This window comes from Camelina sativa, chromosome 16 (assembly GCF_000633955.1).
Source record: "Camelina sativa cultivar DH55 chromosome 16, Cs, whole genome shotgun sequence".
Classification (NCBI taxonomy): Eukaryota; Viridiplantae; Streptophyta; class Magnoliopsida; order Brassicales; family Brassicaceae; genus Camelina; species Camelina sativa.
In genome coordinates this window covers 5,326,263-5,348,724 of record NC_025700.1, presented here as the reverse complement: position 1 = coordinate 5,348,724, position 22,462 = coordinate 5,326,263, and the positions used below count along the sequence as shown (strand labels likewise).

Genomic DNA, 22,462 nt, shown 5'->3' with positions numbered 1-22,462 from the left:
AAGAAGAAGAACGATCATCAAAAGCGCGCAAAAGCTATTCATAGTCCGCTCACGCGTGTAGATATTAAACGCGAGAGCGACGAACCAGCTACAAACTTCGCAGACCATTGAGCAGTGAGTGGCTAATCGTCCTAACTCGGAGTTAAGGATGTTAAGTTCTGCTAAGACCGTGGTTGTAACCGGGAATGAAGTCATCGAGCTCAAGGATATGGCGCTGCTTGTACAGCTAACCACGTCGCTGGGAAGTCCCAAAGTTTTACTAAAGAACATAACCGTGAGGCTGCCAAGGGAGAAAGGGAAGGCGTAAGAGGCTGTACCGATGAGGATGGCTTTAGAACCAGCTTTTCTGATAATACTCCCATCAATTTTGAGCCCGAGGAGGAAGAGATGGATGACGAAACCGACGTTGGAAAGCGTTTGTATTATGATCTTCCCTTCAGCGGGAAGAAACATGTTCATGTATGTTACATTATGTCCTAGAAAAGACGGTCCTAAAACAACACCTGTCTATACATTACACACACAGTAATAAGTTTCAACACACATTTTGTTTTGCAATAAGAGTACAGTGAATATAGTATTCGAAAGTTATACCAACACTTGAGCAGTGATCATTCCTTGTTTTAAAGGTTGAAGGACGCGGAAGATAAGCCTAGAGGTAACGATGATGACTGACATTTGTAGCATGAGAAGAGGCATTGCGAATTTGAGAGGGTCATTGTTCATGAAAATGCCTCTTGAGGTCATCATGTTTTGTGCTTGGCACACAAGCTCTTCCTTCATGAATGGACCGTGCACTTCACCCCAATACGACGAGTTGGCCTCCCCTCTGCCAAACGTCAACAACTCCATGGTGTTTTCTTTATCCATTAAAAAAAAAAAAGCGAGTCTAGAAGATAGAGAGGGAGAGACCGAGAGAGGCTAGGTTTGGGGAACTATCAAGGTTATGTAATGGAAAATGAGAGATGCAGCTTTGTGCAATGTCAAATGTTAATGGTATAGAGAAGAAAACAGAGGACTCTGTTTTTACTTGTGCTAATTGGTTCTATGACTTTGGTGAGGTGCAAGAAAGAAGAAACAGAGACAGCGAGAGGAAGAGAGAGAGACATTGGTATGTGAGAGAAGGAAAAAGAAAGATGAGCCTGTATTTGTTGTTTCTATTTATTATTTCTTTCTATTTTTACGTTTGGTTAATATTCTTTCCGCATAATCTCCACCATTCTAAATTTGTGGTTTTGGTTTCATATCTTAGTTCTAATAATGGATAAAGAAGTTAAGATTTGAAATTAAGTCTTATGATATGGAGATAATATACTAGCTAGATGTGTTGCACCACCAATCAAGCAAAGTGGGATTACATACCATTATTATTAGCTTATGAAGCTTGAATGTATAATGTACACAAATCAAGAAAAAGACCAAGACTCAAGAAATAAAATGGACTCTCAAGTGTTTAAAGTCACACAGATGAGAAAAGGGGTTCTGTAAGGCCCATGATAAAAAAAACTACTAAACACCACTCTGTACAAAACAAAGTACTGACTGTGTAACAAACAAATAAACAAACTGTATTGAGCACAAAAGATAAGCCATAGTAAGAGTGTTTTTTCTTTCTGATCCAAATCCTATATGAGATTACTAATGACTAAGTCCCAAGAATATTTATATTATGAGCGACGTAGCGCGGTTGGGATATCATGATTGTGTCTTCCTTCATAGGTAGTGAGAACCGCTCTATCGTCAGCTGCGGATCTTTCCACTTGCTTCCTCACTCCACAACCTTGGTATGTGCACTTGTAGTAGCTCCTGATATAATAAAAGGAAGTGATTAGAAAACATGAAACAAGTTTACAATTTGAGAAATTAAGTTTTGTATAACCAACCTTGGATTAGTATTTCCCTTGACAACTTTTTGACCATACTTCCTCCATCTAAAGCCATCTACAAGAATATCAATGTCACTTATTGTTTGAACCACAACTCTTGGTTCTTTCACTCCTCTGCTCACTTCAATAGACATGCCTTCATCTTCACCTTCTCTTTTCCTGTTACACAACACAAAAAAGATTTAAGTCAATTCCAAACCCAAGTACAACAAACGTTTTTGCTTCCACTACTAATTCAAGAAACTACTTACATTCTCTTAATATCAAGTTGTTCATCCTCATCCTCTATCTCACCATATTCTGATTTAAAGCTTTTCTGCTCAAGATCACTATACTCAAACGAAATCGAAGAATTCTCTGATTGATCATGTGGTTCACTAACAACAGAAGCAGGATTCAACAAACGCCTCCCATTAACCGATGATGGTAATGAAGATTGCGATGGTCTCTTGGTGAACTCAGGCTTAGGATGATTATGACCTCCTTTATAGATGATCTCAGTGATCTGTCCATCAGAAGCAGTCTCAACAATCTTCTTGGAAACACAATTGGGATACGTACACTTGAAGTAACTCCTCGGGTTCTCGCTCTTCTTCACTTGTTTCTGACCGTACTTTCTCCAACCATAACCATCATTTGAGTTCCTACTCACCATGTATGATGGTACCTTTACCTGACGATCCGATCCAAAACTTTGGTTGTTGTTTTGTGTTGCAATCTCACGAGGAATCATCTCCTGCTTCTTCTGCTGGTGATCTTGAACACCATACGTTTCTTGCAAAGCCTGAAAAAAATAAAAAGAAAGGAAAGTTCGATTCAGTAACAAGAAAGTGTAGTTGCTTGACTTGATGTATCAAAAACGCTATTTAAGGAATCACTTACAGAAGATGTGTTTAATGGTTGCGGTTGCGGTTGTAGCTGCCATGGAAACTCTGAGTGATTGTTTGAGCCTTGAAATGGGAACGCTCCTGTTGTTGGAGATATCAAACTCTGCAAGTAAACAAGACACAACACACAAAGCCAAACAAACCTTTAGATAAGTTTTAGTTTGAAGACAGAACATCATAGATTATAAAGATTTGATTTTTTTTTTTCTTTTTCTTTTCCATTTATACTAAAAAAAAAAAGAAATAGATGAGGAAAGATGAAAGCTTTGTTAAAAAAAAAAAAAAAGAAAAGATGAAAGCTTTACGTGTGAGGAGCTGAGGAGGAGAGGAGAATCAAGGAAATCGGAAAAGGTGAAGTTATGAGAAGATTGTGAAATCGGAAGAGGGGGTGGTTGAGCCGTCTTAAACTTGGGTAAACCCGACCCAGTTCTCTCCGGGTAATACCCACCAAAGCTAGAGCCGGAAACTCGCAAGTCTTCATCATCTTCGTAACAGTCAACGCCGGTAGAGGCAAGGAGGTCGGTGAAAGAAGTCGAAGACATGATGGTCTTAATTAAAGGAGACAACTTTAAAGCTTTCAGAAACAGAGGATTCGCTAAAAACGGAAACTTTTTATTTTATTTTTAAGAAATGATCTCTGAGATGAAAAGAGATTTTAGATTGGGTTAAAGACGACGACGGTGGCGTATTGAGCAAGGTTTTTTTTTTTGTTTTATCTCTCTATGTCTCTCTCTCTTCTTGTCCTTTTCTACTTGGCCTAAAAATTTCATTTTTATAAAAATGGTTGACTAGTAAAGATATTCTTTTTTTTTCGATGGGTCGTCTCCTAAATTGTGATAAATCGTCAAGTGTGAAACCGCGTTTCAGGGGTCTCTATCAATGGATTAAACCAAACCGGAACAATCCGTTAAAACAATAGAACCGTTGGTTATACACACCAGGTTGGTTGGTACAGTACAGTAATGTCATCTCATCAAAGACTGATAAACAAAATAACAAAACAAAACAAAACTCATCACTTCTTGGCAAAAGAGATGACCATTGGATTATGGGGATTGATTTTGAAACCTTGTAGTGCTTGCATAGCCATGGAAGACTGAACATCGTCTTCAAACTCTACAAAGGCGATTCCTGGCTTTGCATCGGTCATTCTTATCTCTTTGAATCCAGGGTACTGTTCGAAGAGAACCTTAAGCATGATGCTTGTTGTCTCGTGCGGGAGGTTTTGAATGAAGAGTAAGTTGTTTGGTGGCATCGCATCTTGCCCACTCGGCTGGAACGAAGGCTGCAATACAAGACACAGAGATAATCAACATTATTTCCAGGTACAATAGAATTTAACCAGAAGATTGTTCTGAAGAAGGTGGTGAATTAGAACACTTACCGGAGGGACTCCGTTATTGGCACTTGGGCCATTAGCCATGTTTGGTCGTTGAGTTTCTTCACGCTTTCTTTCAACTGAAAGTAAGAAATGTAGTTTAGTTAACTTCAGATGCAATTGAAAATTTCATAAATTATCATTGAACCAACATCTAGACAACAAAAACGCGAAAAGAAAACACAAAGTTTGAAACCTTTCTCTTCTTGCTTCCTCTTCTTATCTTTTGCAACGAAAGTTCCTTCAGCTTTAGTAATACAATCTGCCTTTGCTTTTGCGTATTGTAAGCGCTGCAACCAAAAAAGATCACATCAAAAGTATGATAAATAAATCTCAACCTGAACAGATCTATCTATTTGAAAACTTTACAAACACCCCGAAAGAAGTAAGATTTAGCAAGTAGTATATGTTAAACAGATCAAACATTTTGGCAGTAGGCATCACGAGAGAATGTGATTGAGAAGGTCTATAAGCATAAAAAGCAACAGAATCTAGACACACAGATAACTAACGATTACATTGGTGATAAAAAGGGTCGAAGGTTGCACTGTAAATTATTAGTAACCACTTAGAGACAAACAAAACCATTTATGCACTTTCAATCAATCTAAGACAACAAACAAGAAGAATCCTTTCATGGAAATTATAACAGGATTGATATACTCAGAGATAAGAAAAAAAAAAAAAAAGTGATGGATACTGAGTTACTGACCATAGGCTTATCATAGAAGGGGAAATTTTGCATCTGGCGAACGGCATTACTAGCAGCAGTGACTTCACTAAAGGTAACCCAAGCTTGTCCACGGAGCTTAGGAGTCTTCAAAGCAACCACATCAAGTATCCTCCCAAACTGAGAGAACAAACAGTAAATAGATCTCTTCAATTCTGAGGAAACACACAAAAACCAGGTTAGCTACATACATCAAAATTGATACTTCCCTGAGCCAAACAACACTAATCCTCGCCTAAAAACATCTTCCTCATAACCTCGTCAATTAGATTCAATACACGATTCCGAAACCCTAGAAGTTCGATACGAGCACTCCAAACAACAGCTAAAATCAAACGAAAACCTAACTCTAAGGCATTGTAGAAGCTCAAATAAGATGGAATCATTGGTAGAGGAAGCTCATTGAGGTTTCTCAACATCTACGAGTTTTTTGAGATTTAGTTTTACGAATTAGATAGATAGAAGAGAGAGCTTTTACCTTCTTTCTTGATCTTTTCGTTCAGGTTTTTGATGTAGACAGACTGATTCGGTGGGATATCTGCTGTTAACATCTTCGAGTTTGAGCTCCGCGAAGACGATGACGACACGAGACTGATGAAATTTAGAGAGAGAGAGCCCTAATGTTGGGGAATGTGAGTAGAGAAGCCGACGAAGAAGAGGGGTTAAGATTTAAGAATTTGAGTTTTAGAACGACGCCGTTCTTGTTTGCTGTTCGATTCGATCCCCAAATTTTTGTACCAACGATAATGAGCGTACCGGACGGACCGGATTTTGGATTAAATTCGACCGGATAGACCGAATTGAATCCGACCGGAAATCAGATGAGTGGTGGTAGGATTGGACTTTTATTATAAGATTGTGCAAAATTCGACCAAGAGTCTTGTGAAGCATTTTGATTCAAAATAACATGTTTTGACTAATGTTTTAAAATACTACTAGATTTTTAACCTGTAGTACACACCAATCTATATTTTTTTATTGTTTTAGTTATTTTTAATCTATAATTTCTGTTTTGTTAGTTTTTGAAAAAGCTTTTTTAATAGAAATGTGTTATATTCTTGAGTGTATTATAGGTTATTTCAATATTGATTTAAAATTTGCCTAATCTCTAGATTATTATTATATGGTAATAATTTTTTTGTGTGGAAAACACACTTGTAATAAAATTTGGTGGATTATAAGTAAAATGAACATATATATATATATATATATATATAACATTAGGAAAGAAATTTTGGTACTGATAATTGTTAAATATTTAATTAAAATCTAAATAATCTTATTTTGGTCGATTTACCGTATTTAAGTTTTTGTTTTTTTTGGCAATTTTCTAAGGAGTAAGATTGTAAATAAAAATTTAAATAACCATAACTAAAAAGGTAGAACATAAAATTTACTTCTAAAATATTAATATAGATACCTGATTTGATCTCAATATTTATGTAGTAAGATTCATGAAATACCATTTTATATACAAAGTTTGGTATATTGTTAATTACACGGGTGTAAAAACAATATGTAAAATTTTAAGTAGTTTTTCAAATGTTAATTCGATATATATATTTTTTAATATAAAAATCTGAATTTAGAATTCACACACTTCATCTCGCAATTCAGTTTAACAATATATGACGTCATAATAAAATAAAATTTACTTCTATGCACTAATCCAAAAAGGTAAGCCTTATTGTTATCATATTAAAATAACTTGTGCATTATATCAATATCAAAAATTAGTACAAAATAATTCTCAAAGAAAAAATGAAAACTAATATTATCTCATATTTAAAAAACTAACATTATCTTAAACTCATATGTTCTTTTTCGTCTACACTCGTCTTGTGATGAGGGAAATCATAATTTCTTCCCTATTTATATGTTTTATATGCTGTAATCTCATACGAAATAATTTTAATACTTTTCCAAATAATTTTAAATAAAATTATACTAAGATTATCATAAATTAATCAAAACTTCATATAAGTTCATTATTTTTTGTCAAAATTTTATGCAATCCTGAAAATGAGAAGAAGAATAATGAGATAAATTTAATAATCCCAAATTAATGAAAACAGAATATATTCATAATAGGTAAACATATGTTTTAAGTTATATAAACATATTAACTTTTTGAAAAAAGCGTTGCCTCATAATTAAATTCTGACCTTAAAATTAGAGAAAATATGAGATAGTTTACATAATTTTTGTGTATCTTTACTTTACAATATGAAACATCTTCATGAAAACACCTCATATTTTTCACACAAAAAAAATCTTTACCAATAGAACAAATTTTAATTAATGCTTGTGTATTTAAAGAAACCATATTTTGCTATCAGACAATTTAGTTATAGAGGTGAGTGTTTACAATCTTTTTCTTTTAGGATAATTGACTGTATAATTATTTTCGTGTAACTTTTAATTATAAATTTCAATTGGTTTGGATACATATTAGAATTACGATTTTACATTTTATTTTTTTTTAGATTTATAGTTTTCTTATAATTATATTTTTAATTTTTAAAACTTTAATTTTCTTATATATATATATTAGAATTAAATTTTAACGTTTTAAAATTTCTCCTCGTATACTTATCCTCAAAACACTAACCATTCATATCTGCTGACAAAGAGCATGAGATACCATGTGGGTTAAATTGCCATTTATATTGATATATCAATGTGTTAATCTGTTGTTGGTCAAGCTCGAACCAGTTTGCGATATATACAACCCTTCCACGCCACACCTATTTTATTACCCAAAGTCGTATGCGATGGAGTGGCCTCTATTGATGGATTATTTGGGTATGATCCAGTTGAGAATCAATACAAAGTGTTGTCCTTGATTAAAATGTATAATGTAGAGCTGGAATATACTTGTCAAATTTTCACATTGGGAGGTCCAAAGGAGAAGCAACGGAGAAACATTAACATCAAAGACAAAGTCACTCTAAGGTGTGATAGAGAACGTAGTGTATGCATCAATGGGAGTATCTATTACAGATCAATAAAAAATGTATTAGGGACGTTTGACGTTAGATTCGAGAGATTTGATCGTATCCAGATGCCGGAAACTCTGATGAATCAGTTTTGGGGTTCGATCACACCAGTAAACTACCAAGGGAAACTGGGATGCATACATATACGTTACGGAAATAACGCTAGTGCAGAGATGTGGATTATGGAAGATCATATGGGGAAACAAGAATGGTCAAAGATTACATTGTCCATAACTCCTTCTCGGCTAAATTATGTCGCTGGTGTCACTCGTAAAGGTGAGATTGTGGTAATGCCCGAGACCAAGTGGATTCATCCTTATTTTGATCAAACGTGGGCAGACTATTTTGATATCAAGCAGAACAAGACTAGAAGAGTTGTAATCGAAATGAACTTCAAGGGGGGAATAAGATATCAATACGAACACCAGGTTCGTATCTTTTGTGAGTCAGATCACATGGAGAATACTATGGCCTTGACGTCGTCGGGGAGCACCTTTTCCAAAGAAGAAACTAGCAACTACACTGAAACTATTATTTTGTGCCGCTTCGGGTTGTTAGCGACAAGTTCCGAACAAGGCTATATGTCTTTGTTAAATTCGTTCCATTAGTTTAGATATATATTTTTTTTCATAAACGTTCCATAAATGTTTTATGGTTTATATCTGAAGACAAAAAAAAAAAGTATATATGTTTTTTGATGACTATTCTACAAAATGGTAGAATAAGATGATTAATTAAGCAAAGGAAATTTCCAACAACCATAAACTAATCATAAGGATTAGAGCATATGATGTTTAATAGATGGTAAACTCTTTAGTATATAATACCGAAATCTTTGAGAAAGGGCAAACTCCTCGTATCTACATTTTCACGTGTGAGCCGATTGAATCAAACAAAAGGCAAAAAGGATGCATTATTGCAATGTCACATTTACCTTTGCAGTAATATAATATAAATAGAGGAGATTTTCATATTCAACCTTGAAGAAACATGGCTACCATTGCGACTACTAGAGAATGATCGATGGATCCCGGAAATATAGTTAGCCGGAACTTGCTTCTCCCTACGTAAATCTGTCTCAGCTTGTACATCAAACTCGTCTGCTACCCAAATGAAAAGGAGCATAATCAAATTTTAGGAAAAAAAACTTCAAGCACAAATACAAACACATATTTATGACAGTTTTGAGAATCCACAATACACCAAATGAATCCAATACATATTCCATCATCAAGCATGACGGAATATGTAAATGTTCTTTTCTATTGAATTCACACGGCGCAGTAACAACTTGATAACAAGTTGATGTAAATGGGAAAATGGATTTATTATTACCTGCGCGACAATGGAGTCTTGGTTGTAAATGGTACAAGATTTCTGAAAAGGGCAACCTTTGATAACAAGATGTTCCGAAGATTCACCAGCAAAAGAGACCTCTAACTCTGTCTTACTGAATCTTTTCGAAGTCCGCTTCACCGATAAAACCAAGTCCTTACGCTTTTCCACATCTCCTTTATGTAATTCCCACATTCCATTCTACATTCCCCACAACACACATACACACAAAGACGTTTTAACTTTTAAGTTCATATGAGTACTAAGTTTAATCTGTAAACACTAACCAAAGTTACCAAACTAACTAAACCCTAAACCCAAACTGAAGAAAAATGAAAAATTGTAGAGATGCTATAAGAATTTGCAAAATTCGATAAAATTTTTGGGATCAAAATTGCGGAATCTAAGGAGGCTTACATGGAGACGAGAGATGGAGAAAAGAGCAACTCCGGAGGAATCAAGGAGAGATTTCAAAGAGGAAGAAGATTTGCGGAGGATGAAGACGAGTTTTTCGGAAGAATCGGCAAATCCGAGATCGCCGGAGGAAAGACCGGGAAGCTTCTTGGAAGCGAAGAGATCGAGTGGTATACGCCGGAGATCCTCAAGGTCAGGATGATAATAAGGAGTCTCCAAATCAGCCATTCACGTAATAGTTTAATAACAGTCAGAAGCGATATAGAGGTTGACGAAGAAGAAGAAGAAGAAGAAGAAGAAGACCAAGCTAGGCCTTTGCTTGCTTAAGTTCAACGCCATTTTTTTTTTTTTTTACACAAAACTGAAATATCAAGTCTAATAAAATGATAAATTAATTTAAGGGAAATTTGAAATAAATGATAAATAATAAAATTATTGTCCATCTATGCATTCGTTTTTTTTTATTTTTTTTATTTTACGACAAAATACAAGATTGGCTCAAACAAGCCAATGCGTAAGAATATTGTTCACATAGGTAACTAAGTGCGGTAATGTGCGAACATGACGCGCTAAATTATCCGCTTTATCATTTTGAGAGCGAGGGACGTAGACCAAAGAAAAGGAAACAAACTCCTCTTTATCCGTTTGTATGTCCTCCAAATAAGGCGTAAAAGCTGGTCACTCAGAAGGCGAAGACACTATCTTCACTAAGTCGGAGCAGTCGGTGAGAAAAACAAAAGATTGGTTATCCGCTCCAATCATACAGCGCATAGCCCAAACAAGGACTTCAATCTCGGCATGAAGAGGAGAGAGACTACGACTATGATTGGCAGCACCCATAGTAGGGCCATCACCCTAGGGCGAAGTACAAAACCATCTTCTACCCGCAAAACGATTTGTTGCTTTCCAAGACCCATCTACGAAGCAAATATAGCTCGAGTAAGACCTAGGAACCCCTAATCCCCCATTTCTACGGTGAACCACCGCAGTGGTAGCATCCGAAGCTAATACCATATCCTCTACTTGAGCCAGAGCCCATGCTTTCGCGTCATCTTTCGCTAACCGCAAAATGGCCAGGGGTTTGAGTCGAGGTTACCAAAAAGTTTATCATTGCGCACTTTCCAGATATACCACAAAATCCAAGAAAAAAAATTCATGTTCTGGAATATTTGTAAATCGCCAAAAAAGAAAATCCATGTTTGTGAAAACAGACACCGAGGGGAAGAAACCCGGGCCTGTCGGAAAATGCAAGAAAGCCCAAACTTGTCTAGCTGGCGGACATTCAAAGAGAGTATGATTAATCGTCTCCTCCTGACAGCCACAAAGGCCGCACATGGTATCACAACTCATACCACGTTTGCGGAGATTTTCCGTAACCGCGACGCAACCAGAAAGTACTTGCCACATAAAATGACCGCAACAGATCGTTTTGCAACAGTTCGTTCTAAAACTAAATATCAGTTATTTCTCAATTAACCTTTACAATTGATTTAGCTAATATTTTTAGAAAATTTTAGATATTTTTTTGGAAAACTGATGAATAAGACATTAGAATCCTTATAATGTCGAAAATATGTTGTTATTTTGTTGCCGTTTTGAATGGATAAAATATCATCTACACTGTTTAGAATACACATTCTGAATTTAGAATGTATATTTTATATATTGTACATGTTCTACAAAAATTTGATAAAATATTCTACATATTCTACAAAATTTAAAAATTATTTATGTTCTAGGGAATTTGAATACTAATTTCTACGAAATTTAGAATACATTTTCTATAGTTTGCTCTTTATTCGATAAAAAAATAGAATATATTTTCTAACATTACTCATGTTCTAAAATTGTTAGAAAGCATTTTCTTTTGATTTCCTATATATTCTACAAAAAAAAATAGACAACAAATTTTGTGTAATTTAGAATTATAGAACATTTATGAAAAAAGAATATTAAACAAATATTTTGAAGAATAAGATGAAAATGTTATTTGGTTTGGAGTTATTTAAGAGGATAGAACAGTTATGAAAGCTCAACTTTTATGAGCAAGAGAATCCAAAACAAATTGCTTTGTTATTTTCAAACTATAATGTTGTAGTATACTCTATAACATGTCATAAAAAAACCAAAAAATTCTTTTAAGTTTTCAATTTCTAAAAAATATGCATAATTTTCATTTTGAAAATCTTATAGATTGTTAAATTATGACAATTCATGTTATTAAATCATTTATATATGTGAATTTTTCTGTTATACTTGTAAATCACTCATCCAAAAATTATACTAAAATTTTAATATATAGAAAACTTTATTGATTTACATATATATTTGTTCTATATATTAAAATTTTAGTTCCGAAACTATAAAAATTATAACATCCAAATACTAATCTTATTGTTTATAAAATTGCCTCAGTTCATATTTTGCGTGAATTTTAACAATTGAAAGTACATTTGTAAATTAATAATAATTATTTTCTAGTATGAATTGAGATAATTTACTATAAAATAGTATTAATAAATTATCACTAATAAAATGCCATAGTACCAACATTATCAATTTATAGAGGTTTTACTTGTATTACTAACTTTTAATATTTTATGACCATACACATCCATTCATTACATTACAATCAAACTCGTTAGTCTCGAAGGACTTTTCTCACATGTCTTTCTGAAGTCTCTTCGTCTGATTCATCAGAGGCTTCTTCACTCTTTTCTTCTTCTTCATCCTCTTCATCCTCCTCGTCTTCAGAGATATCTTTTGGGTAATCGTTCCTTGGATGATCTTCAGCTGAGAGTCACACAAATACACATCAATAAAAATATTAAGTATTCCTTCTTTCTTAACTTTTGGTTTCTACAACACAGAGTGAAACCATGAATCAACAATGCCAATGATACTTGTTTTCAATGTTCATTATAGAAAAAACAAATGCCACATAACCAGAATTACGAATGTCTAAGAAGTTAAATAAGAGTGGAGATAAGTATATGGATGATAAAAGTGTACCATTTGAATCATCAGAGTCGTAGTCTGATTCATCAGGTCCATCGCAGAAGTCTTCTTCATCCTCGACTATAACACTGTTAAGAAAAAACCAACAACCCAAATCAGCAGGTGACTGACACAAGAAACAGATGGAATAAAGTGAAGAAATACGCACATAGGAAACTGGTTCTTGTAACTATCTTCGCTGCTGATATCCATCTCTTCGTTCGCAGCATAATAATCATAAACGTATTCTTCAGTGTGACTAGAATGTATATCAGCTTCAATCTCTTCAGCTGCTGTTGGAATACACTCTCTAAGGAGAGGCAAGAAATTAGCAAGCATTTTCTGGTCCTCCAAAGATGTAACCCTACATGAAGAGACTGCACCTTAAGATACTGTGTTTCTTCAACCACCGCTAAACTAGTTCTGACTCTGAGATCTTAATTACAAAAGCTTAATACTAGAGAACGTACTCTGGTGCATTGTCTAGTCTTTCTTCAGCATCAACACGAATGACGTCAAAGAAATGACACTTATCATGGATACCTTCCTTGTTTCCCTTCCTACTCCGCCATATTTGCTCAAACCGAGCATTCCCTGCAGCAATCTAACATACATTAGAACTTCTCAAGTTAGCTATGAAAAGTGGTATTAGATCTTCTCCTAAGATGTTAATCTCGGAGAAACTGTTAGAGAATGTACCTGTTGCCGTTGTACAGCTTTGGTCAGGAGTTGTTCCTTTCTCTACAGGCAAGAAAGAAAAGGAATTTAAGCCATCATTCGAGCAGCAGTCAAGAGATATAGAAACTGGAATCAGGACTAAAAGAAAATGAAACAAGATACATTGTCTTTCTTGAATTCAATTCTCCGCTCCTCAAACTTCCCTTTACCGCAACTTTTCTCATTAAGATCAGACTCCTGCAGAACACAAAATGATGAAAGACTATAAGAACATACAAACAACAACAATAACGTGAAGGGGTTTGTCGTTTAACCAGACTAAGAAAGTTCACTCACAAAGAAAGAGTGGATAATATCAGCCGTGGTGGTTTTAGAGTCTGTGACTGTCTCCAAATGCTGCACTAGCACCTTCTTCGGTTTCACTTCTTCTGCCACAGAAGAACCTATAAAACAATACTGAAGCTTCAGCGAGTCCAAACCATAATCATACAAGTACAAAAATCCAGAGATATAATAGGGTTACCTCTCTTGCTTGAATTTGAAATAGATAGCTTTGATAAATCCAGAGTCGGCCGTTTGAGTGGTCTTTCATTTATCTCCAACCCTAAACACCAAAACAATATTAGTTTTTCCCTGTCCGCACAAAACCTACAGACAAAGATCCAAGAGATTTACTACCAAAGACCAAGGGAAACAAACAGATCACATAGAGCAAAGAGAATGAGAGAGAGAGAGAAGAAACTTACAGAAAGCATCTAGCAGAGACTGTCCCACTTTTCTCTTAACTCTAACAATCAAAGGCTTCTGTCCTACCTCATTTTTTTGATTAGAAGAGCTTCCACCGGCCGCATCCATGGTGAAAAACCGCTGCTAATTGGATAAATCCTCAGCACACTTAACGGTTCGTTCTAAACATTAAAAGAAAATAAATATAGACAACTGAATATCATTAGTTTAAATAGGAGTCTGGAGATCCATAAACTAAAATCAAAGAGCAACAACAATACACACTCAGGTTAAACCAATAACAATATCACTTTGGTTACTGACTTACATTCACAATTTGGATAAGTCAGAGAGTGATGAAACTTGAGAGAACAAACAAAAGAAAATGAAACACATAAACAAACCATTGAATCAGTTTAAAGTTAAGAACACTGAACACATATAGCCCACTCAACTACAAAAGGCGAAACAAAGTCTATGCTCTACTATGGAAACAACAAAAAAGAGTATAAAACCCACAAGATTATTTCACAGGACACCATAGCACAAGTGAAATGTAAAAAAGTGACCATTTTGTAGACATAAATCAAGAACCCTCTTCTTAGAGATTTCTGAAAGACAAATTACTTGAGTCCATAGACGAGTAATCAATTTGTCATAAGGAATAAACAAGGGAAGAAACTGTACCTTTCGATTTCAAGCAACTGGGTTCGGAGATGTCGAAACTATAGAGATTAAAGACGTTGTCGGAGAAGAGATCACTCGAGATTACACCACTCGATTTCAGTGAGAGATTTTGAGAGATTCGGGAGTGTTGTCAAAAAAAAAAAAAAAAAAAAAANGACGATTTGGAAGAAGAAACAAAACGTCGTCGTTTCTTGTTTTGAAACGGCGTCGTTTAAAGACACCGGATCGTTCGACTAAAAAAATATTAATGATCAAATAAAACAACATACTAGAATTTATACCTGCGCATACGCGGGATTTTGATTTAAAATATTTCTTATCAATAGAAATTGTTGAACTCAAATATAATCATTCCAACTTTTGAGTATAAATTTATATAAATACTAAACTTACTTTACTCAGTGATATACAACATATATATTTTTGAAGATAATATTTTTTTGTTATATCTATTTACGATTTTACGTTGGATTTTAGTTAAATTTTTTATCAATAAGAATCATTGAATATAAATATAATTTGAAGATTAAAAGATAAATCTATATAAATATTCTACTTATTTTACTAATCTATATATAAAATATATTGTCTAGTGTCGCAATAATTTTGTCGACAATCTTCTGACCTTTTATTTTTAAAAGAGTTCATTCCATATTCAAATCCCATGAAAACATAAATTTAAAAGTTCTAACGTCAATGTCGATCGTTGACCTAATTATAGAGACCATTTAAACATCGATATTCTACATTAAATGCGAATATACAAATTTTTATGAACAGTTTTAGTGTTATGTCGCTACAATTAGGAATTCCAAATGCATCATCTGCTATAATAGAATTTCTGACTAAGTCAAGAATGCTTAAATGATGAAACGTTTAAACCCCACAATGAATATCTATTCACTAATCCAAGTTAAATATTTTTCTAAAATTTCATATGTTATTTGCGGATGTTAATTTTGTGATGCAACCCCAACTTCGTCTTCACAAAAAAGAAACATAATGTACTTTAAATATATTGTTTTTACCAATGTTTTGGGTTAAAATTATTTGATAATATATATATATATATATGTTATATTTGTTATATATGTTTTATATCATGTTATAAAATTGTAACTCTAGTTGATAATATATCCTATGAGATATGCTACACAAATCACATTCTACTTTTTGTAACGGCTTATATATCATTTTTCTATATTTCTTGACCACTGATTATGTTTTTTTAGATAGATTATTTTTTCATAATTTTTCCAAAAAAAGTGTGCCCTTTACGATGTCTTTGTTTTAGATCAAAACTTTTAAGTTAGGTTAAATTAAGTAATTAATTTTTTCTTTCTTATATGTAAAATTTAATAATAAATCTTTATGGTATGTTTCTTAGAAACTAATGTTTCACTTCAATTTTATTTTCATGTTTAGATTTTTATAAATACAATTACAGAACTTGTTTTTTTACTCCACCATGCATTAAAATCTTACTTACATTCTAAAACTCATTAATCCATTATAAAGTTTGGAATATAATCATTTTTTGGTTATAATTTTAATAATGACTTTATTACTAAAACAAATTGACAGTATTATTTTTACTATTTTAAAATTTTCATTTATTTTACTTAATTCATTTTTAGATAGTTATTATTTTTATTATTAACTAAAAAATTATATTATTGTTTATTCTATTTTATAATTTAATTAATTTTAGTTAATTTGTTTATTTATTTATTTTATACTATGATTAATTATAAGTAATAAATATGCTATGAATGAATATTAAAAGTGGTATTTTTTATGTAAAAAAAATTGATTAGGTGATGTGGAAGAAGGAGAAGTGAGCAAAGTTAACTTTATATATATAAATATATATATATATATATATATATATATGTACACTTGTAAATCAAGATAGGATGCATTGTTAACTGTTAAGTACGCACTGTGAAGTACGCGCTTACTTCTATTAATTTTGTGGGTACATGATGTTTTTATTAATAAAGGAATATAACACCAAAAGCACAACAAAATTATAAAACCGGTCCATGTTATCTGATGGACTTGACTAATACTATGGTTTTATAATGCGTGATCTATGATATATAAAGAGAGAAAAATAAAGACTTGTAATCAAAGCGTAGCAACTCTATATAAGTTTGTGATGTTGATCAGAGCGAAGACTTTTGTGTTTTTGTTCTTACAACTCAAGTTGAGAAGAAGGTTGACCGTTAGGATTATTATCAAGAGGCATGTATTGCGCCATTATCGCTCTTATCTCTGAATCCATATATGTCTGCCATACACACACCAATCAATTAATATGTATATAGTAAAACATCTATAAATTAATACTCGGTAAATTAATAATCTTTATAAATTAATAAATTTATTCAGTTCTAATTTGGGACTAGTATAATTTTGGAAATAATTCGATAATATAATAAAATAATTGTTTTGAAAATCCTTTGTAAATATATAGTCTCATCAATAAATATAAATTAATAATTATATAAAATTATCTAAATATATGTATATATATACACATTAATTTTTATTAGAGTTCATTTTTTATATTTTTACTATATAAAAATCTATTAGTACTATCTTTAAAACATGATAATTGTTATTTTCATTTTAATTGATTTTATAAAAATATTAGTTATAACGATTAAATCTTATTTTTAAACTTTTTTACCAAATTAGGAAAGTCTATTTATAAATTATTAATTATTAATTTTTGAGAAATTAAAACCTCTATAAATTAATAGAATTTCATGGTCCTAATATTATTAATTTATAGAGATTTTACTGTATAACATAATTCCAATTTTAATGAAAAAATATTAGTATAACGTTTGGGGATATAGAAAAATACCCGAATTCTGTATTTATAAATAGTATAAGCTCCTAGAGCAGCTGCACCAAGTCCCATGAATATTATCCATATCACTCCCCAGCTTACATCTCCTCTTGCATCTTTGTCTGTACACGATTTTAATGATTTGTGGATGATTCATTTATTCCAAAAATATGATGAATGATGGATGTGTAAAATTTAAATATATGTACTTATGCAAATGTCGTGCTCTCTAATGTAAAGTAAGCTTCCACTGCAGCTACATTCATAGCTTCCCCATGTGTTCTTGCATTTGCAATCGCGACATTGACACGCTGTTTTCTCCTCACACTCATTCACGTCTGCATTTACGTACGTCAACATAATTTGATTCCAAAACTCTCGTGTTTCCATAGTTTAATCTAACTAGTACCTTGACAGTCTTTTAGCCCATCCCCCTTGAATCCAGGAGGACACTTGCATCCTTTCGAATGATCATCCTAGCAACAACATAAAAAAAATAATAATAATAATAATAATAATAATAAATAATGTTTCTATATGTAGGAAATGTCAAAACAGAATTATGATAATTAGTCGAGAGATTTGTAAGATTACACGGCAAGCTGAATATGTTTTTCCCATTTGAGTTTGTTTCCAACATCCTCCATTGTTTATGCCACAACGTAGTGCTCCCGAAGCTACAATTTTTATATTTAAACATGTGAAGCTTATATATTGAGATTTAAGAAAATTAGCATATATATATAGTTGAACATTTTTTACCTTCACAATGTGTGTAACCGTCGCCGAGAAACTTGACACCTTGAACAATGGGACATTGACATACTCTTCCTCTAAAAGTGTCCTACAATATTACAGTAAAATATATACTCATTTTAAGGATTGAGATAATTGTAAGAAAACAAGAGTAATTGTTTTAGTACCCTGCAAGCTGAAATGTTGGTTGTTTTATCCTCCCAACACCCTCCGTTATTTTGTAAACACTCATTGGTTTCTATGTCTGCCAAAACATACAAGTATCAAAATCCAGATGTTAAAAGTAATGAACCAGATAGAAAATGCACAATAAGTAAAAAAAATAAAACCTTCGGTTAAACAATTGGGTGGCTCGGTCGTCTCACGAAATCCTGAGCAAAGGGCCTTAAGCACGGCCGATCTCTGTAACTTCCCTGTAACAATGACACATAAATTAATTACTACATTTTGAGTGGGACATTTAAATTTATTCTTGCTCCAAACCTCTATATTGTCTATTGTTTATCACAATGGTTGGTAGCATCGTTACATCTCCTCGTGAGCCTTTTCCAACCTAAAAAAAAAAATACCAATGAATGAAAATGTTTAGACTTTTAATAGTTTGAATGCTTACTTCTTAATAAAAAAAAAATAAATAAAAAAGAAGCTAACTTGTGCATGTTGTTCTTCTTTAAGAACAGGATTTTCGGTATTTGCTTCAATGTCTCCGATGCACTGATCAATTTTCTTCACATCAACTCCTACTCCAAAAAAACATATAATAAGATCTCAAGACATGAAAAGTAAAATTAAATATGCCAAGATGATTTTAGGTTACCAAGAGAGTGAATGACTTGATCAGCACATTTCTTGTTGTACTTCTCCTCTTTCATGGGACAACGAATGGCAAAGTCAGTGACATAATCCCACCAAAGCCAAGGCTTCCCACTTTCATTAGTCACTCTAAAGAAGCACGCTTGGCGTAAATTTTGAACAATCACGTCTTTCCCATTGTATCCTCTCGAGAAATCTTGTTCAGGGTCAGGAGCACAATACCTTCCGCCATTAATGCATTGTGATTTACATTGTCTGCTTGCGAGAAATGCTTCAGGACAATACCTATATATATATATATATATATATATAAAGGATTTAGAATTATTATGTTATCAGTGTGTTGAATGTTAATATATATAGTCATATAAGACGAGAGGATAATAAGTGAAATACCAAGTGATGTAGTGGGGAGTGAAGCGAGTATAGCCTCCTTTCTCAAGAATTTGAGCAGCTCCTTTGAACCTTTTTAGAAACTGGATTTGTGCATCACATTTGGGTCCACATTCATCATTGCTGTTGGTCCATAGCTCGTAGGCTACCCGGTCATTCGGGTGTGGAAGAGCCTTCCGCCAGTCTAAACTTATATGAACAGGCTCACCGTGAGCTATGGCCGTTTTGATGGCACTCCCTAGAGATCTGCTCACCAGTGCTGAAGGAATTGTGATATTTTGTAGGTAATCTGCATCTGTCGTCTCATCCTCTGGTGCATCCATGGTGATGAGTTGCTCGGGCCTGTTATCTGCCACCAATATGGTCGCGGCACCTGCTCTTTGTGCATTCCATGCCTTCAAAGTGAAGTAACAATCTGAGACAACAATATCAACGTTAGGTGTCTTGTCTCAAAAGTCACCTCTTACGAGTTTCTTGTGTAATAAGTTTTGTCTTTAATTGTAATGAAATAATCAAACAGGCAAAGAAAATGACCTCCTCGATCAACGAGAACGAATGTGGGCAATCCAGCGACTCTAGATCTAAAAGAAATGTCGAAACCGTCAAAGTTCTTGCAAGCCTTCTGGTTAGCTTTGGGATAAAGCACCGCACCAGACATGCTTCCGCCATACTGAGGGACACCAAAGTTTCCAAGGGCGCATTCGTAGACTCCTCTGATGGACTCTGGCGAAGTCACTCTGAGGTTGTTTTTCTCCACTACGAACCTTCCCATGCACGAACTCCACCCAACTATAATCCATACCATTACAATTAACCTTACTTCTTTCGTCCTCATGATCGCAAGATAATTTTTTTAGGGTTAAACATGCATCAATGGATAGCCACAAAAAGATCAAAAATCTTCTTTTTCCTAACCATAAAAAATTGAAACTGTCAAAACAGTGAGCAAATATCTCAGCGTTAAAAGGAAGACTTTTATATTCTTTGTGTTTGTTTGTTTTTTTAAAATTTTTTTTTTTCAGAAATCCTATTAAATTAAGTATTAGTTTATTGGTTTTTTTAGAGATTCTAAAATATGCAAACTAATAATAGGATGAGTTTAGGAAAGTCTGTATATCAGGTTTTAAACTACATGTTTAAGTTACCACATCATCATGTCCTCATTTTAGAAAAATTAAATTATCAGTGATATTAATTATTATTTTTTGGTACTATAAAATTATAAGAAATGAACAAACAATCTAGTTATGGGAGAGTTACTCAAATAGCTTAGTCAAATGTAAAATTTACTAGAATGGCATGCCATGGGTGGAAAACTCAAACATCATTTTAAATCATATTTCACCCTTCAAACTATGTGAAAACGAAAACAAATTTACAAAAAATTTCCATTAATAATCGCTGCCACATATGCAGAAAGTTGGCGGGAAGCTGATCAACTGATAGGCACCAAATTAACTGTTTACAAATGAATGATGAAAGATTTATTCGTGTGACAGATTCTTAAGTCTTAACCGTCTATAACGATTTCGATTCAAAATATTGTTCTAATGGAAAAATATTCTATTAGTGTGTGGGAGCTGGTAATTTGAAAGATCTAAATGGATTTTCGGCGTTGATGGTAAAAGAGGAAGTATGAATGTATGATCTTATCTGCTAATGCACAATTTGTATTAACTTGATAATTTATGTTATGACTATTTAATTTTTGGAGTATTTTCTTCTACTGTTTAAATTAATATAAACGGAAAAAAAAATTATTACTTCTAAATTTTTTGTGCTTTTGAGAAAAAAAAAATCTTTAGCAATAGGACAGAAAGAGTATATCGCAAACTCATTCAATTTTAGCTGTTTATACCATTGGCATAAATGTTGTATTGGTTCCCATGCTACACTCAGACATCGAAATGAAAGTGTGCTTGCGATGCGATTTGTTTTTACATTTTTTAAGTAGTTTACTTAAATCAGTCGGAATATCGCCAACGAGTTTCGATTGCTATGTTTAAAAATTAATTAAGGTAGTTAGCAAATGTTTAGTTTGACGATACAAACAATGTTAAATAAATACTAGTCTTCATACAAAGGATTGAAACATAAGCCGAATTGGCAACTGGAGTAACACTGGATCAGTTGGTGTGTCTTCTAAAATTATTGGAAACTATCTGATGTAGAATGAACAGTTGTACTTCAACCAACAAGATACGACTTCTTTCTTAAGTTTGCTGTCTTATAACATTCTTCCTCGTATTTTTCCCCCCTATTATATTCAATCTTTTTGCAATGAGAATCTTATTATCTTAAACTATACTGTATATTGTCCCATGTATAAACCATAGGCCAAAGTGACAATTAAAAAGTTGGTCAATGACGGGCGAGAGACGGCTTCGATTCTAAAACCTTTGCTATGCTTGTGCGTTTCCGATAAACAAGGGCATTAATTAACATTACCAACAAAACGAAAAAGAGAATGAAAAGAACATTATTATACTAGTCTTGTGTAATTATAATGCCAATTTCTTTTGATTAGTGAATTTTATTTGTATGTTTTTAAAAATTTGAATAATTGTGCCGAACAAATTAATAAATTGGTTAGACTTTCATTAAATAGTAGTTGAATATACCCTATCATTGTGTAAAGTACAAATAAATGAGCGAATTGAATTATAGCTCCATATTTATTCTATACAAGTACTTTTTTGGTCACAAAACGTGTTTTGTTGTAAGTATTTCCAATAATGTTGAACTTGGAAAATTTAAATGCATGGTCTTAGTCTATTTTTTGTAAAGTTGATGTTTAATATACAATACGTGTTTTGTTGTAATTCATAAGTTGATGTCTACTGTTATCGTGTTAACATCCGGATTTAAATTCGATATAATTTGTGTTTCAAACCATAGAAGAAGATATGGGACAGTACATTTT

At 33.1% G+C, this 22,462-nt stretch overlaps 6 protein-coding genes across 8 annotated transcripts in view; all 6 read right to left on the bottom strand.

The window, feature by feature from the left end:
• LOC104749865 (cation/H(+) symporter 13-like) overlaps positions 1 to 872 on the bottom strand; it is a 12,686-nt gene extending 11,814 nt beyond the window's left edge. The window contains exons 1-2 of one of the 2 annotated variants that reach the window (XM_010471578.2): positions 595 to 872; positions 93 to 507 (exon numbers count right to left, since the gene is read on the bottom strand). In XM_010471578.2, the coding sequence (XP_010469880.2) occupies positions 93 to 507; positions 595 to 870 (691 nt within the window). In that variant the 5' untranslated portion in view covers positions 871 to 872. The remainder of the gene's footprint in view (positions 1 to 92; positions 508 to 594) is intronic. The other variant, XM_019238090.1, reaches the window with a different exon arrangement.
• Positions 1,340 to 3,479, bottom strand: LOC104749864 (probable WRKY transcription factor 25). Its single transcript, XM_010471577.1, has 5 exons — positions 3,079 to 3,479; positions 2,769 to 2,876; positions 2,138 to 2,670; positions 1,884 to 2,045; positions 1,340 to 1,806 (listed from the first exon to the last, which is right to left on the bottom strand). Exons 1-5 carry the CDS (start codon positions 3,313 to 3,315, stop codon positions 1,668 to 1,670), a joined length of 1,179 nt encoding a protein of 392 aa, XP_010469879.1. The 5' UTR covers positions 3,316 to 3,479; the 3' UTR covers positions 1,340 to 1,667.
• LOC104749863 (U2 small nuclear ribonucleoprotein B'') lies at positions 3,635 to 5,538 on the bottom strand. Its single transcript, XM_010471576.2, has 5 exons — positions 5,360 to 5,538; positions 4,864 to 5,036; positions 4,348 to 4,441; positions 4,158 to 4,231; positions 3,635 to 4,058 (listed from the first exon to the last, which is right to left on the bottom strand). Exons 1-5 carry the CDS (start codon positions 5,430 to 5,432, stop codon positions 3,789 to 3,791), a joined length of 684 nt encoding a protein of 227 aa, XP_010469878.1. The 5' UTR covers positions 5,433 to 5,538; the 3' UTR covers positions 3,635 to 3,788.
• On the bottom strand, positions 8,647 to 9,974 carry LOC104749862 (protein LURP-one-related 7). Its single transcript, XM_010471575.2, has 3 exons — positions 9,633 to 9,974; positions 9,216 to 9,416; positions 8,647 to 8,980 (listed from the first exon to the last, which is right to left on the bottom strand). The coding sequence occupies exons 1-3, from the start codon at positions 9,855 to 9,857 to the stop codon at positions 8,855 to 8,857; spliced, it is 552 nt and encodes a 183-aa protein (XP_010469877.1). The 5' UTR covers positions 9,858 to 9,974; the 3' UTR covers positions 8,647 to 8,854.
• LOC104749861 (RNA-directed DNA methylation 4-like) lies at positions 12,133 to 14,848 on the bottom strand. Its single transcript, XM_010471573.1, has 10 exons — positions 14,718 to 14,848; positions 14,051 to 14,212; positions 13,828 to 13,908; positions 13,641 to 13,747; positions 13,467 to 13,541; positions 13,326 to 13,367; positions 13,097 to 13,230; positions 12,796 to 12,990; positions 12,642 to 12,715; positions 12,133 to 12,422 (listed from the first exon to the last, which is right to left on the bottom strand). The coding sequence occupies exons 2-10, from the start codon at positions 14,157 to 14,159 to the stop codon at positions 12,271 to 12,273; spliced, it is 969 nt and encodes a 322-aa protein (XP_010469875.1). The 5' UTR covers positions 14,160 to 14,212; positions 14,718 to 14,848; the 3' UTR covers positions 12,133 to 12,270.
• Positions 16,702 to 20,415, bottom strand: LOC104749860 (vacuolar-sorting receptor 2-like). Of its 2 annotated transcripts, none has more exons than XM_019238048.1 (13): positions 20,074 to 20,415; positions 19,543 to 19,954; positions 19,151 to 19,431; positions 18,985 to 19,073; positions 18,817 to 18,886; positions 18,663 to 18,746; positions 18,501 to 18,577; positions 18,340 to 18,421; positions 18,172 to 18,254; positions 17,987 to 18,053; positions 17,783 to 17,915; positions 17,593 to 17,701; positions 16,702 to 17,010 (listed from the first exon to the last, which is right to left on the bottom strand). In XM_019238048.1, the coding sequence occupies exons 1-13, from the start codon at positions 20,372 to 20,374 to the stop codon at positions 16,915 to 16,917; spliced, it is 1,884 nt and encodes a 627-aa protein (XP_019093593.1). In that variant the 5' UTR covers positions 20,375 to 20,415; the 3' UTR covers positions 16,702 to 16,914. The 2 variants fall into 2 exon arrangements, with proteins under 2 accessions (XP_019093593.1, XP_010469873.1); XM_010471571.1 differs by having other exon boundaries at positions 17,593 to 17,699; positions 17,787 to 17,915.